This window comes from Diceros bicornis, chromosome 18 (assembly GCF_020826845.1).
Source record: "Diceros bicornis minor isolate mBicDic1 chromosome 18, mDicBic1.mat.cur, whole genome shotgun sequence".
NCBI lineage: Eukaryota > Metazoa > Chordata > Mammalia > Perissodactyla > Rhinocerotidae > Diceros > Diceros bicornis.
In genome coordinates, this window is record NC_080757.1 from 23,557,918 (window position 1) to 23,574,678 (window position 16,761).

General features: G+C 38.1%; 1 protein-coding gene across 2 annotated transcripts in view; it reads right to left on the reverse strand.

Annotated features, from left to right (window-relative positions):
• Nucleotides 1-8,230: 8,230 nt before the first annotated feature.
• CCT6B (chaperonin containing TCP1 subunit 6B) overlaps nucleotides 8,231-16,761 on the reverse strand; it is a 30,139-nt gene continuing 21,608 nt past the window's right edge. For both annotated transcript variants that reach the window (XM_058560366.1, XM_058560365.1), the window contains 4 exons: nucleotides 12,050-12,183; nucleotides 10,645-10,747; nucleotides 9,236-9,308; nucleotides 8,231-8,481 (listed from right to left, as the gene is read on the reverse strand). In XM_058560366.1, the coding sequence (XP_058416349.1) occupies nucleotides 8,409-8,481; nucleotides 9,236-9,308; nucleotides 10,645-10,747; nucleotides 12,050-12,183 (383 nt within the window). In that variant the 3' untranslated portion in view covers nucleotides 8,231-8,408. The remainder of the gene's footprint in view (nucleotides 8,482-9,235; nucleotides 9,309-10,644; nucleotides 10,748-12,049; nucleotides 12,184-16,761) is intronic.

The following is a 16,761-nucleotide window of genomic DNA, read 5'->3' on the forward strand; positions in this document are numbered from 1 at the left end:
CCAACATCTTCCTTTGTCTTTTAGCTGAAGATGGTATTTAAGACAAGAATTTCTGCTATTGTGTTGAGAAACACAGTGTCCCTGGTTTCTCCCATGTATACATGTTATTAAATTTGGTATTATTTTCTCCTGCTAACCTGTCTTGTTAATTATTTGGCCAGCCATAAGAACCTTAAGGGAAAGGGCAGAGGGGGATTCTCCCTCTTCCCCTACAGATAGTAAACTGAATTATGTTCAAGAGCCAAAGCCCTGGAATGTCAGCAGTATTATGGGAGGTTGGGAGGGTAGTAATGTATGACTATCAGGCAGGCTCAAAACATAAAGCAATAGTGTTGGCACCAATAAAGTGATCTCAAAGAAATAGTGTTATGGAAAGGACTGTAAAAAACAAGATAGGTAAGAAACAAACTGTTAGGAGAATGGCAGACAGGGGATGACGACTCTTGGCTCATGATACTCTAACTGAAACTGAGAGATTTATGAAACAATCTTAGGATTTTTAAGGGAACTGTCATGCATTTTTTTACATACTTAAAAGTTGGCTACTCTCCAAAACAGAGAAAAATTAGTTAAACAACTTGCATTAAAAGTAGATAGGTCTGGCAGTTGTAGCACATAGCAGATTTAGCTAATGTGGACAACCCTCCACCTCACCCTCAATTCACAAACACAGAAAAATGCCACCAGGTAAGATGCAGCATATTTGAAACTACACGGCTCACAATAAGATACCACTTCACATTCATTAGGGTGGATATTATCAAAAAAAAAAAAAAAGCAGAATATAACAAGTGTTGGCAAGGTTGTAGAGAGACTGGAACCGTTGTGCACTGTTGCTAGGTACAAAATGTATGGTGGTTTCTCAAAAAATTAAACACAGATTACTGTATGATCCAACAATTCCACGTCTGGGTATACACCCCCCAAAACTCAAAGAGACATTAACAGGTATTTATACACATATGTTCATGGCAGCATTATTCACAATAGCCAAAAAGTAGAAGGAACTCAACTGCCCACTGACAGCTGAACAGGTCAACGAAATGTGGTACATACATACAATGGATATTATTCAGTCTTAAAAAGGAAGGAAATTCTAACACTTGCCACAACATGAATGAACCTTGAAGTCATTTTGCTAAGTGAAATAAGCCAGTCAAAAATGGACAAATACTACATGACTCTACTCATCTGAGGTATTTAGAGTAGTCAAACTGACAGAAACAGAAAGCAGAATGGCAGTTGCCAGGGGTTAGGGGGAGAGAAGAAGGAGGAGCTATTATTTAATGGGTACAAAGTTTCAGGTCCGAAACAAAAAAGTTCTGAAGATGGATGGTGGTGATGGTTGCACAACAATGTTAATGTACTTAATGCCACTGAACTGTACACTTTAAAATGGTTAAAAAGGTAACTTTTATGTTATGTATATTTTTCACAATTAAAATAAACAAATAAATAGCAAAAAACAAAAAAGCTATATGGCTGACCTTAAAAAAGAGAAAGAGAGATTTTCTTCAAGAGGAAACCAAAACAGTGATAAGCTCTAAAGGTGAACTGTAGAAACCTGAGAAAATAAGAACTAGACGTAAGAGCTAGTCTAGGTGTCAAGCTTTTAATGCCCACACAGAAACAGGGCCACACTTGAAGGAAGGAGCTGAAACTCAGGCCCCTAAATGAAACAGGAGCCTTGGAAAGTCCGCCTCCCCATAATGCTAGACAAACTCTGCCCCTCTGCCAAGTAAGCAGTAAGGAAACTTGCTCTGCTCAGGGCTCCTACAAGAAACTGAAGCCCAAGGTCTGCATCATGCTCGGGTGCAGATGAAGAATTTATACCACCTGAGTAAAACAAAAAAGGTAAAAATGGGTCCCATGCTCTATGAACTGTCCCAACTGTTGTTGGGAGTGCAAACTGGAATAATCTCTATGGAGGGGAAGTTGGCAATATTTGTTGACATTACAAAGCATAGAAAACAACGGGATAATATTTTCAAAGCGCTGAGAGAAAATAACAGTTAACTTAGAATTCTCCACTCAGCTAAATTACCACTCAATAGTAGGGGCAATAAAGACCTTTCGAGGGAAGCTAAACTGAGAGTATTACTACCAGACTCACTAGAAGGACTAAGGCTATACATCAGTAGGAAAGAAAGTGAATGCAGATAGAAGACAACTGCAAGAAAGAATGGTGAACAAAGAAATGAGTGAACATATGGAAAATCTAAAGAGGAACTGGCTGGATAATAACATAATAATAATTATTATGACTAATACAGGAGATCTAAAAAACAAGATGTACTAAAGTATTGAATAAGAACACATGTAAAATAAGAGGGGATGATTATTTACAATGTTTTAAGGACTTTGTATTGTTAGGGAGGAGCAGAGTTGTTAACTATATCAAGTATGCAAGTTAAAACTTTAAAAGTGGGGCCAGCCCAGTGGCGCAAGCGGTTAAGTGCACGCGCTCCACTGCGGCGGCCTGGGGTTCGCCGGTTCCAATCCCGGGCACGTACCAACGCACTGCTTGTCGAGCCATGCTGTGGTGGCGTCCCATATAAAGTGGAGGAAGATGAGCACGGATGTTAGCCCAGGGCCAGTCTTCCTCAGCAAAAAAAGAGGAGGATTGGCAGATATTAGCTCAGGGCCAATCTTCCTCACACACAAAAAAAAAACTTTAAAAGTAATAGCAAGATATATCGTTTCCAAACTAGTAGAGGGAAAAGAAGGGGAATAAACTAAATTTAAAAATTGGATCAATCCAATAGCAGGTAGTAAAAGGATAAAAAGCGTAAAAAAGAGGGGTAAACAGAATGTATCAAAATTGTATGGTAGAAATAAATCCAATATATCAGTAATCATAAAAAATTAACTAATCTTGCCAGTTAAAAGATAGTGTCAGACTGAATTTTAAAAAATAATAAAAATCTAGCTATAGGCCATTTTTAGAGACATACTTACAACCTAAAAAAAAAACTAAAAACAAAGAAAGTAAAAGAATCAGGAAAGATACACTAGAAAAATATTATCCTTTTTCTTTTTCTTTTTTTTTTTTATTTGTGAGGAAGATCGGCCCTGAGCTAACATCCATGCTAATCCTCCTCTTTTTGCTGAGGAAGACCGGCTCTGAGCTAACATCTATTGCCAATCCTCCTCCTTTTTCTCCCCAAAGCCCCAGTAGATAGTTGTATGTCACAGTTGCACATCTTTCTAGTTGCTGTATGTGGGACATGGCCTCAGCATGGCCGGAGAAGCAGTGCATCAGTGCGCGCCCGGGATCCGAACCCAGGCCGCCAGTAACTGAGTGCACGCACTTAACTGCTAAGCCACGGGGCCGGCCCCATATTATCCTTTTTCAACCCCCACCCCACCTACTCCACCACGCCAAAAAGAGCTGGCATTGCTAGAATAATACAAAAGAAGATAACACTTTAACGGAAAAAGCATCATTGTATAGAGTTTCTATAAAAATACAAATTATCAAAACAGATTCAAAGGAAATAGACAACTCGAGACCTAAAACAATGAAGAAAATTGAATCAGTAGTCAAAAATCTACCCCTTGCATTTAAAAAACTACTGGGTCAAGACCAAGCTGTCAAGAAAGAGAGAACCCTCCATCTTACTGACTCAAACTGTTCCAAAGAAAAGAAAACAAGGAGTAACTCCTCAACTCGTTTCATGAGGCTATGTCATTAATACCAAAATTAGACAAGGATAGTGAACACATAAATTATAGCCCAATCTTGCTTATGAACACAAGCAAAAACGTAAATAAATATTAGCATCAAGTCCCGCAATATACAAAAAGTTAATACGATATTTCATAGAATGGAAAATGTCACCGATTGTAAGATACACCATTACTTTACATAATAAGAAAGAAAAATGCTGTCACTTCAACCATAGCATAATGCTCTCTTATCACTCATACATTTTATTTTTTACTTACTGAAGGAGCTTTTTTAGACTTATTTACACAGATTTTCATCATCTATCATTCTTATGCATGCATAACAAGGAAAACATAGGCAAAATAAATCAGGTAAGATCTTCATACTTAGAGTCTAACTCTTCTTTTTTTTTTTATAATTTTATTTATTTTTTTTTCCCCCAAAGCCCCAGTAGATAGTTGCATGTCATAGCTGCACGTCCTTCTAGTTGCTGTATGTGGGACTCGGCCTCAGCATGGCTGGAGAAGCGGTACGTCAGTGAGCACCCGGGATCCAAACCTGGGCCGCCAGCAGCGGAGCACGCTCACTTAACCACTAAGCCACGGGGCCAGCCCCTAGAGTCTAACTCTTCTAAATCACTTTTTAACGCAGAGTCTTTGATATTCATTCTTGTCATCAAGAGGTGGTAGTGCAACACTTCATAAAAGAGTCTCTACCATTCTCTCCGGCATTTTCTTCTAAGCCACTGACAACATTCTAAAAGTTTTGATGCTGAAATTTTCTTTAACTTGCCAGAAGATAACAACAGAAAGTTTTCAGGCAACGATCATGACTCACATTCCTTCCTCAAATGGTCCTTCAACAGTTGTTGACTGAAACCCTAAGGAATTACAGGTGACCAAGTTCAAGCAACAGCAACTAGAAATGCCATTGACTGTAAAACATATCCTAATTAGAGAAATGTGAAAAACCTGCATCTCAGAATCAACAAATATGGTACAGCACAATCAAATAGGGATTATCTCAGGAATATAAGAATAGCTTAAAATTAGAAAATCTATTAAAGTAGGTCCCCACATTAACAGAGTAAAGAAAAAAGTCTCAGTTGACACAGAAAAACATTTGATAAAATTCAACAATCAGGGAGCCGGCCTGGTGGCATAGCAAAGTTCGCACGTTTCGCAGGTTTGGATCCCGGGCGCGGACATACTCACTGCTCATCAAGCCATGCTGAGGGGGCATCCTACATAGAAGAGCTAGAAGGACCTACAACTAGGATATACAACTATGTACTGGGGCTTTGGGGAGAAAAAAGAAAAAGAGGAAGATTGGCAACAGATGTTAGCTCAGGGCCAATCTTCCTTAAAAAAAGAATAAACAAAAATTAAAATATAAATAAATAAAAAAGCAACTGGTCAAAACTGGCCTACTGAAACCTGGCACTCAGGCTGAAGCTTTAAAAAAAATACTTAACAATCATAACTTTGTAAAAAAACCTCTTGGGGCTGGCCCGGTGGCACAGTGGTTAAGTTTTCAGGCTCTGCTTCGGTGGCCCATGGTTCGTGGGTTCAAATCCCGGGCGCAGACATGCACACCGCTTATCAGGCCATGCTGTAGCAGCATCCCATAAAAAGTAGAGGAAGATGGGCACGGACGTTAGCTCAGGGCTAATCTTCCTCACACACACACACAAAAATACCAAAAAGGTATTGGCAAGATTGTAAGGACATGGAACTATTATACATTGCAGAGAAGAATGTAAACTGGTATAATACCTTAGTAAATATAAAGATGAGGAGCCCTAAACCCCAGCAATTCCATTTTTAGGTATAATCTTTAGAAACATTCTTACCTATGCGCCCAAGGAGACATGTACGCAGAAATTCACTGCTGTGGTGTTTAAAACCGTATAAAATTAGAAACAACCAAAAGGTCCATCAATGGAGAAATATGTTACAATATAGAAATACACCGGAATACTCAAAAACAGCTAAAATGAATGAATGGATAAATCTCAAAACCATACGTTAAGTAGGAAATCAAACCAGTGAAAGTATATACTTCCTACACATCTTAAAAACCCAAAAGACTAAATTTTACATTGTTACAAGCATGTACATCTATACTAAAAGGTTTTTTTAAGTGCATAGGGATGATATATATCAAATATATACTTCTAGGTAGTCTTTCTCTAGGAAGAAAGGGTAGGAAAATCATATGATGGGGAGTGGGGAAGGGAGGGTGGCAATTTAACAACATCTATACTTTTTGTGTGTGTGTGTGTGAGGAAGATTAGCCCTGAGCTAACATCTGCCAATCCTCCTCTTTTTGCTGAGGAAGATTGGCCCTGGGCTAACATCCATGCCCATCTTTCTCTACTTTATATGCAGGACGCCTGCCACAGCATGGCTTGGTAAGTGGTGTGTAGGTCCATGTCCGGGATCCAAACTCACGAACCCCAGGGCCACTGAAGCAGAGCGCGTGAACTTAACTGCTATACCACCAAGCCGACCCCACAACATCTATACTTTTTTTTTTCTTTAAAGAAAATCTGAAGCAAACATGACAAAACGTTACTATTTGTTACAGCTAGGTGGAGGGTACAAAGGTGTTTATTATATTTTTCCTGCCCTTTCAGTATATTTAAGATATTTCATAATTTAAACATTTTACAAAGAAAGGTCTGGCAATGTGCACGGTATGCCTGTTTTAAAAGGCCTGTCCTATAAAATAAGGATAGAGGCTAAAAAAGGAGATGTTTATCATGGGAAAAAATTGAAAGCATAATTAGTTAAATAAATTGTAGAATAGCCATACAATGAAATGTCATGTAACCATTAAAAAATTATAGTTCAGAAGTGTGGTTATTAACTTGAAAGATGCTGACAACATATTGAATGGAAAAAAACAGGCTAAAAATTATAGGTTTTCAACTAAGGCACTAAATGGTTAAACGAATCTTCTCCTATCTGCACTAACAGGCCAAAGCTCCATTAATGCACCTGCCATATTTTAATCTCTTATCAACTTGCATCCATGGAAAGAAGTTAACTACAAGGAGCCTAATAATAATAAAAAGTATAATAGATTAATTCTAGTGTTTCAAACAAGAAAGACATTGCTATAATACTGATACAGAACAGCTGCATTCAAAGCCAAAAACAATTATTTCCCAGTGATGGTGCTAACAATCCCCGCCTTTCCAGATGAGACCTGCGCTATCTAACCATCCAGTCAGGGAGCTACCAGCGCCAGAACAGTAGCCTTAAGTTGCTGATCATATGTACCAAAGAGACAGGAAAAATATAATAAACTATATACAAAATAAATTGTCAGGTACAGTGAAACACAAACCTTTACTCACAAAGTAATGTCATATTTACAAGAGGAAGGAGTGACAGAAGGAAGTTACTGAAGGAATTTTGAGAGAAAATTAAAACATTTTGTCCTGCTACATTTATACTCTTTGATAATTTGGAAACTGACTTGGGTGCTCTAAAACCTGTGCTCCATATTTTGTTGATTAAAAGTTGTCCAAAAGGTCTAAGAATCATAAAAGATTCTATTTTATGAAAACTGCAACAGCATACTAAAGGATAACTGTTTCCTCTACTCACAACACTTCTGACACCAACTGTGTGGGGATTTTCCCACACCAACCAATTCTCCAACTCTCCAGACACTAACTGGGTGTCCTACAATTCAATTCTGACACTAGCTACCCAGAGTTAACGCAGACCCCACAGGTTAAGGGCTCAGTCCCACAAGACTGCCCCCCACTTCAGAGGCCCATCACAAGTAGTGGATCCCCATGTTACCCCTTCTGTCCAACTTGGCCACAAATCAGGGGTTCCCATGACTCCCTCTTCACGTTCAATAATTTGCTATAACAGCTCACAGAACTCAGGGAAACACTTACCTACATTTACCAGTTTATTATAAAGGATATAGCAAACAGCCAGATGCAGAGGTACATAGGGCAAGGTCCAAAAGGGTCCCGAGCGCAGGAACTTCTACCCCCACGGAGTTGGAGTACACCATCCTCTTGGCACATAGATGTGTTCACCAAGCTGGAAGCTCTCCGAACCCCATGGTTTAGGGATTTTTATGGAGGCTTCATCACATAGGCATGATTAATTAGTAACTCAATCTCCACCCCTCTCCCTTCCCTGGAGATGGGGGGAGGTGGGGAAGCTGAAAGTTCTAACCCTGTAATCACAGGTTGGTTCCTCTGGCAACCAGCCTCCATCCTGAAGCTATCTAGGAGTCACCAAGCCACCTCATTAGCATAAAAAAGAAACTTTCATTTATTCCAGAGATTCCAAGGGTCTTAGAAGCTCTGATGTCAGGAATTGGGGACTAAGACCAAATATTATAACAAAAAATGCTCCTATCACCCCTATTACTCAGGAAATTACACAGATTTTAGAAGCTCTTGTGCCAGGAACTGGGGATGAAGACCAAATATATATTTCTTATTATATCATAATATCACATCTACAATAAAGGGTAAGGAGTTATAACTCTTAGGGAAAAATATTTTCATTATTATTCCTTTATTGTGAAAATATTTCTTGTGTTCTTTACACCTTGAGGAAATATGTTTGAGACTGCTAAGACCAACAAATATAAACTGCATTTATTATGCAAAAATTGAGAACGGTTCAGGCTATATAATGGTAGGTGGATGTAAGATGTGCTAAATCTCAGCTTCTAGAAGAGTTGATTTTGAACTCAATCACCCTTTGAGAGAAGACATACCAGCTCGCATAATTTCATCAACCAGGAGAATGTTGGTGGCAATCCCTGTGCTGAGGAAAAACATGACAGGGTGAGTTAAGCCCACCAACCCACTCTTATCTTCCCCCCCAGCAATCTTCAGCTACTAAAGGTACTTTGTCCTTCAGTGATGTTGGTGTGAGAGTTTATGAGACAACGCTATTACAAATACAAACATCACCCCTTGTATTATAATTTCAACTCCTTTGCTGATAAAAGTGGAAACCTGATTTTATATTCCAGCAAAACTGAGCTCATTACCCACTATGCATGTGGCACTACTTCAGTAAACTTCCTTCTTTCCCTTCTCCCTCAAATAAACAGTAAGATTACCATTTCCTATAACTTAGACTGCTAGAACTAACATGTAAAAGGGACTGTAAAATGACAGAAACTAGTCTTAATAACTGGATGCCATGCCTTTTCATATACTTAACCATTTTTCCACTGTAGGGTGGCAAAAATAATAGAAAAATTTTAATGTTATGAATTATGTTCCTAAGTCTTTCTCTTTTTTTTTTTGGGGGGGAGGAAGACCAGCCCTGAGCTAACATCCGATGCCAATCCTCCTCTTTTTGCTGAGAAAGATTGGCCCTGGGCTAACATCCGTGCCCATCTTCCTCTACTTTATATGGGACACCGCCACAGCATGGCTTGACAAGCAGTGAGTCAGTGCGCGCCGGGGATCACGAACCTGCGAACCCCGGGCCGCCGAAGCAGAGCGCACACACTTAACTGCTACGCCACCAGGCTGGCCCCTTTCTCTTTTTATTAATATAAACTTACCAAGAGTGAAGAAGTTGTTTTTTCACACAATAATTATCCCAAACTCCTGCATCTGCTGCTACCATTGGCTCACCTGCAGAGTAAAAACAAACTATTTTAATACTACGATCTTGATATATTCTGTTAATATTGGCTGTATATTTTAACAATATTTACTGTACCACCAACACTACTATTGTCAAGGTCACCAGTGACCTCCATGCTGTCAGATGCAATGGTCGATTCTCAGGTCTCACGGATCAGCAGCACTTACACAGTTGACCACACCCTCCTGACTACTCTGTCTTCACTTGTCTTCCACAACACCGCTCTTGTCTGATTTTTTTCTTTTGCACCAGTGGCAATTTTTCTGTCTATTTTGCTGGTTCTTCCTCTTCCTCCCTGAGCTCTCGTTGGAGTACCCAAAGGCTCAGTCCTGGAGTTCTCTCTCTACACTCACTCCCTAGGTGATCTCATCTAGTCCTCTGGATTTAAACCATATACACTCTGATGGCTCGTAAGTTTTTATCTCCAATCCAGACCTCTTTCTTCAGCTCCAGACTCATATATCCAAGTGTCTATTTTACTTGAAAGTCTACAGACTTCAAACTGAACTTTGCCAAAAGTCAATGCTGATGTCTCCCCACCACAACATGCTCTACCCACAGTCTTCTCCAACGCAGTTAGTGGCAATTCCAACCTGCAGTTGTTCAGTTGACTCCTTTCCACAGAGTAGCCCAAGTGATCCTTTTAAATATAATTAGACCATGTCATACCTCTGGTCAAAATTGCTCCCTATTCCACTACAGTGAAAGTCAAAGTCCTTAGACTGGCCCACATGCCCCTACATGATCTGACCTATTACCTCTCTCATCTCCTTCCTCCTCAAAAACATCAGACACTGGCTGTTCCACTGGCTGTTCCCTCTGCCTAGGACACTCTTTCCCTGGTGCCCCATATGGCTAACTTCCTCATTTCCTTTGATTTTTTTCAGTAGACATATTCTCAATGAGGCCTACCATAACCATTCTCTTTAAATTGAACCCCCCACCCCCGCTCCTGTGCTAGCATTCACAGTCATCCTTATACTGTTCTTTTATTTTTTCCATAGAATTTATTACTTTTAAGAATGCTAAAGGAACTTTTTAAGGTTACTATTTACTGCCTATTCTCCCCCACTACAACATAAGCTCACAAGGGCAGGGATTTTTGTCTATCTTGTTCTGTGTGAATCCCAAGAGTCCAAGAACAAGCACTCAATAACGATCTCTTTAATGAATGTTTTCTTTTACGAAGTGCACATGTAAACTGAAGGCATCCAAAATTTACATATTAAAGTTACCCAAACCTTCGCCCCCTTACTATAAGTTCTGAGTCACTGTAGTAGAACCTCTTTCTTTATGAAGCACGACTTTTCTTCACTGTCTTACCTGTATTCAGATCTATGCCAACAAGTCGTTTTGATGCTGAATGCTCAGCCTGAACTTTTACTAGCGTTTCCTGCAGGTCATAACCAGAATTCTGAGCAAGAACCTTTAGGAATAAAAACAAAAACAAGTATATGTATGGAATACCTTCATATATATATATATTTGAATATCAAATATAAAAAATAAGGCACTGCTCTCTAGTCTTGTGAAAACATATCGATAATAATCATCTCCTTTTGAAGAATTCCATTCTTAATCAAAATCAAATTACTATTTTGTGAATCTAGTGGTTTTTCTATTTACTTAAACATTTTCCCTATGTATATCACACTAAATTCTGGGGAGGACATTAGAGTTCCCCAAACCCCATCCCACTACATTAATTTCCTTCCTTGCAAAAGATTTTAAAAAAACAACGGAAGGAAGTAGAATGGTATTCTTGTTTCCCCCAACTCCCCAGCCGCACGTTTTCCAGTTTTCCCTGGACACCTGCTAAAGGAAACCTGCAGCATCTCTGAGGAGATCAACAGGAGGAGAGTCATGACCTGTGGCAACAGGGAGGGAGATACCTGCACTCCAAACCAGGTTTATTTCCAAGTGGTCCTAAACCAACAGCTGATGAGTAACAGGTACCGCCAGTGTATACCAGGTTTACCCAGTCGTGTCAACTACAGGATCATTACTTACTGACTCTGCTGCTTTGGGGAAAGAAAAAAGTTGATATCTGACTCACAACATTCCACAAATTATGAATAATTTTAAAGCAATTATCAGAGAGACTTTGCTAGCATTGTCAGTAATGTTTTAATTCACGGTAATAGCATATTGGAAATTGTTTTTCTGTGTTTCTAAGTGGTTCACAACCAGATTAAGGCAAAGGTAAGGTAATGGTAGTTCTCAGTCCTTCTGTTGATACGTGGAAAAAATCTGGTTTCTCTCCTTTTCTAGGAATTATATGGAAAATGACAAATGCAAGCCAGTATTTGGGAGTGCTACACAGCCGGAAGTTCTCACTTCCCACAATCTGAAGTGATAACACTTTGGATACCACCAACAAAATAAAGGTCTACTAAAAATCAAATTAAATTTTAACTTTAAAACTTTTTCATTATGATTAATCATGAGCCATTTTTGAAGGAAATTTTTGGAGTTACTTCAATTTTTGGAGCTCAGAGATGGAAGCAAGGGGATAATTTAGCTATTTCATGAAACTCCTATAAGGATTCTGAGCTGTTATCCCAAAAGTTTTCCTGCATTAGCTGTAAAATATCTTGGACAGATGGAGTGGGGAGATGCAAATAAATACCTGTCTTTCTACTCTGCTAACTGCTAGATAATATGGGCAATTTATAATTAAACACCTTATGTTTAAGCAGTTGTTCTTTGGCCATTAGGTTAGCTGTACCTTAGGAATGATGAGTAAGGCATCAGCAAAAGCTTGGACTCCAAGACGAGCTCTCCCTGTTATACTGTGCTTGTACCTAACAAGAGCTTCAGCTATTGCCACTTCAACTGCGCCTGCTCCTGGAACCACACAACCTATTGGAGAAAAAAAGATGATTGGCAAGACATGCCATGCAGAAAAACCAGAGAAAAAAGCAACTAGCTATTCAAGTGTGTTCTATTATCTTGCCCACATCTAAGATGTATTTAAATATATACAGAAATAAAATAAGTTGCACAGCTCAGTGATTACTCAGATATCTTATGAAGCATCCTGAAGTTATACACCATTAAATAATTAAGCATGGTACAGAAGGCTGGCTACAAACAGCTCATTTCCTTGTTTATAAGAGTAGGCATTTCTTCCACCTTCATCTTACTCCTTCATGACTATATTTAAAAGGTAGTTAGTTATAATTTATAGTGGCAAGTAACTAATTATAATAACTGATTTCAAAAATTTTTGGGGCCAAGATAATTTGGCTGTAGTTTTTGGTATGGAAATCTTGGGACTCAATGAAGTATTTGACTTCTGTACTGGAACAGAACCCAAACTGCTACCTGAGAAAAAAATTTAGGCGTTCTTATTTTTCTAAGGCAAAAGCTCCGGTTAAACACATCAGTTTTCACACCAGGATATGATTTTTATACCTACTTGTATGGTTTTATAAAGTTTACGACTCTTCTTTGAATCAGCAAACTTGTTTTGGAATCACCCATCTTCAAAACAAAACAACAGAAAAAGAATCTCTCCTTTTATCCCACATCATTGTTTAATTACCCCCCCTTCTCTGCTTCGCTGTACAACATAACTGCTCAAAAGAGTTGTCCACCCACAAGGTGATTATATCCTCACCTCCTATTCACACTTTTTAAAAGTTCCTTGTTACATACTGAATACACAGAATATTTATATGTATAATGTATAAAGAATAAATGTACAAAAAATGTGCCCATGTACCTACCACCTAGCTTAAGAAACAGAACATTACGAGTAGCTTTGAAAACCTCCCTGATCCCATTCTCCTATGAAAACACAACATACCAAAATTTGTGGGCTACAACTAAAGCAGTGTGTAAAGAGACATTTATATCACTGAACACCTGTGTTAGAAAAGAAGAAAGGTCTCAAACCAACAACCTCAGCTTCCACCTTAGGAAACTACAAAATGAAACCTAATGTCAGCAAAAGAAGGAAAATAGTAAAGACCAGAATAGAAATCAATGACATAAAAATTACCAGTGTCAGAAGTGAAAACAGTAACGTCACTACAGACTCTACACATATGAAAGGGATAATAGGGGAACATTATAAACAACTTTAAGCCGATAAATTTGAAAATTTAGATTGGGGGTTGGCAAACTTTCTACAAAAGGCCAGATAATAAATATTTTAGGCTTTGTGGACCAACCATCTCTTTTGCAACTATTCAACTCTGCCACCATAGCATGAAAGTAGCCACAGACAACACATAAATGAATAGGTGTAGCTGTGTTCCAATAAAACTTGATTTACCAAAAACAGACAGCAAACCAGATTTAGCTCATGGGCAGTAGTTTGATGATCTTAACTTAAACGAAGTGGACAAATTTATTGAAAGACACAAACTACTAAAGCCCACCCAAAAAAAAAAAACAGATAACCTGAATATCCCTGCATCTACTAAAGAGATTGAATTTGTAGTTCAAAATCTTCCCATGAAGAAAACTCCGGGCCCAGATGGCTATACTCGTGAATTCTACCAAACATTTAAGGAAGAAATAATACCAACTCTACACAAGAATTCAACACTTTCAGAAAATTAGAGAGGAGAAAATACTTGCCAACTTATTCTATGAGACCAGCATTATTTTAACAGCAAAAAAGATAAAAAAGCATTATAAGAAAAATATTCAGACTAATATCCCTTATAAATTTAGATATAAAAATTCCTAACAGAATTTTAGCAAATCAAGTCCAACAATATATAAAAAGGGTAATACACATAGCAGCATTATTCAAATATCCAAAAGGTAAAGCAACCCAAGTTTCCACCAATGGATAAGTGGATAAATAAAATGTAGTATACACATACACTGGAATATTATTCAGCCTTAAAAAGGAAGGAAATTCTGACACCTGCTACAACACGGATGAACCTTGAAGTCACTATGCTAAGTGAAATAAGCCAGTCACAAAAGGACACATACTATATTCCACTCATATAAGGTACATAGAATAGTCAAATTCAGACACAGAAAGTAGAATGGTGGTTTCCAGGGGCTGCGGGGAGAGGCGAATGGAGAGTTATTGTTTAATGGGTATAGAGTTTCAGTTTTGCAAGATGAAAAATGTTCTGTTGATGGATGGTGGTGATGGTTGCACAAAAATGTGAATGTACTTATTGCCACTGAACTGTACACTTAATGGTTAAAATGACATATTTTATATATGTATACATATCCACAATTTCAAAAATTGTAACCCATTTTTTTAAAGATAATACATCATAATTAAATAGGGCTTATCTCAAGAATGTAAGGTTGATTGAACATTTTAAAATCAATGTAATTTACTACATTAAAAAACTAAAAGAGAGGGCCGGCCCTGTGGCTTGGTGGTTAAGTGCGCGTGCTCTGATGCTGGTGGCCCGGGGTTCGGATCCCGGGCGCACACGGAGGCACCACTTCTCCGTCTATCCTGAGGCCGAGTCCCACATACAGCAACTAGAAGGATGTGCAGCTATGACATACAACTATCTACGGGGGCTTTGGGGGGAAGAAATAAATAAATAAAATCTTTAAAAAAAAAAAAAACTAAAAGAGAAAAACTATATGACCATCTCAATAGATGCAGAAAAGGCCTTTTTTTTTTTTTGGTGAGGAAGATCAGCCCTGAGCTAACATCCATGCCAATTCCCCTCTTTTTGCTGAGGAAGACTGGCCCTGGGCTAACATCTGTGCCCATCTTCCTCCACTTTATATGGGACGCTGCCACAGCATGGCCTGACAAGTGGTGCATCGGTGCGCGCCCAGGATCCGAACCCGGGCCGCCAGCAGCGGAGCACGGGCACTTAACCGCTATGCCACGGGGCCGGCCCCAGAAAGGGCATTTGACAAAATCCAACATCTATTCTTGATAAAAACTCTCAGTAATAGAAGAGAACTTCCTCAATCTGACAGAGGGCTTCTATGAAAAACCTACAGCTAATATACATAGTGGAGAAAGACTGAATGTTTTCCCCCTAAGACCATGAATGAGGCAAGGACGTCACTCTCACCATTTCTATTCAACACTGTATTGAAGTTTCTAGCCAATGAAATAAGGGGAAAAAAGAAATAAAAGATATCTAGATTGGAAAGGAAGAAGTAAAATTGTCTTTATTAGCAGACAACATCATCATTTATGTACACAATTTAACGAAATCTATAAGAAAGCTACTAGAATAAATGAGTTTAGCAAGGTTGCAGAATTCAAGATCAATATGCAAAGATCAACTGTATTTTTATATGTTAACAACTAACAACCAGAAATTGAAATTTTAAAAATACCATATCATATACGATAAGATCAAAATATATGAAATACATAGGGATAAATCTGAAAAAAAAAGATGTGTAAGATTCATATCAAAAATTACAAAATATTGCTGAGATAGATTCAAGAAGCCCCAAATAAAAAGAGATATACCTTGACTCAATATCGTTAAGATATCAATTATTCCCAAACTGATCTATATATTCAGTGAAATTCCAATCAAAATCCCAGCAGTCTTTTCAGTAGAAATTGACAGCTGATTCTAAAATTCATACGGAAATACAAAGGATTTAAAATAACCAAAATAACTTGAAAAAGAACAAGACTGATTTCAAGAAATATTATAAAGTTATAGTAATCAAGATAGTATGATATTAACATTGAGATAGACAAACAGATCAATAAAACAGAATAAAGAACCCAGAAATAGAACCACACAATGTGGACAGTTGATTTTCAACAAAGATGCAAAGGCAACTCAGTGGTGAAAGGATAGTCTTTTCAACAAATGGAGCTGGAACAATTTGATACCTATATGCAAAAAAAACAAACTGAGATCCATAGTTTGCACCACACACAAAAATTAACTTAAAGTGAATCATAGACCTCAATGTAAAACATAAGACTATAACACTTCTAAAAGAAAACATAGAAGAAAACCTTTATGACCTTGGGTTAGGTAAAGATTTCCTAAATACCATACCAAAAGCATAATCCATGAAAGAAAAAACGGATAAATTAGACTTCATCAAAATTAAGAATTTATCTTGGAAAGACTGTTAAAAGAATAACAGAACAAGACAGAGAAGGAGAAAATATTTCAGATCATATATCTGGAAAAGTATTTGTATGTAGAATATACAAAACACTCTCAAACTTAACAGTAAGAAAACATACAATCCACTTTTTTAAAAGGGCAAAAAATTTGAACAGAAACTTCACCAAAGATATGTGGATAGCAAATAAGCACATGAAAAGATGTTCAACATCAATGACCATTAGGAAAATGCAAATTAAAACCATAGATTTTTAGCCACAGAATGGCTAAAATTAAAACAACTGACTTTGGGGCAGCCCGATAGTATAGTGGTTAAGTTCGCGTGCCCCGCTTTGGTGGCCCAGGGTTCACAGGTTTGGATCCCAGGCACGCACCGCTC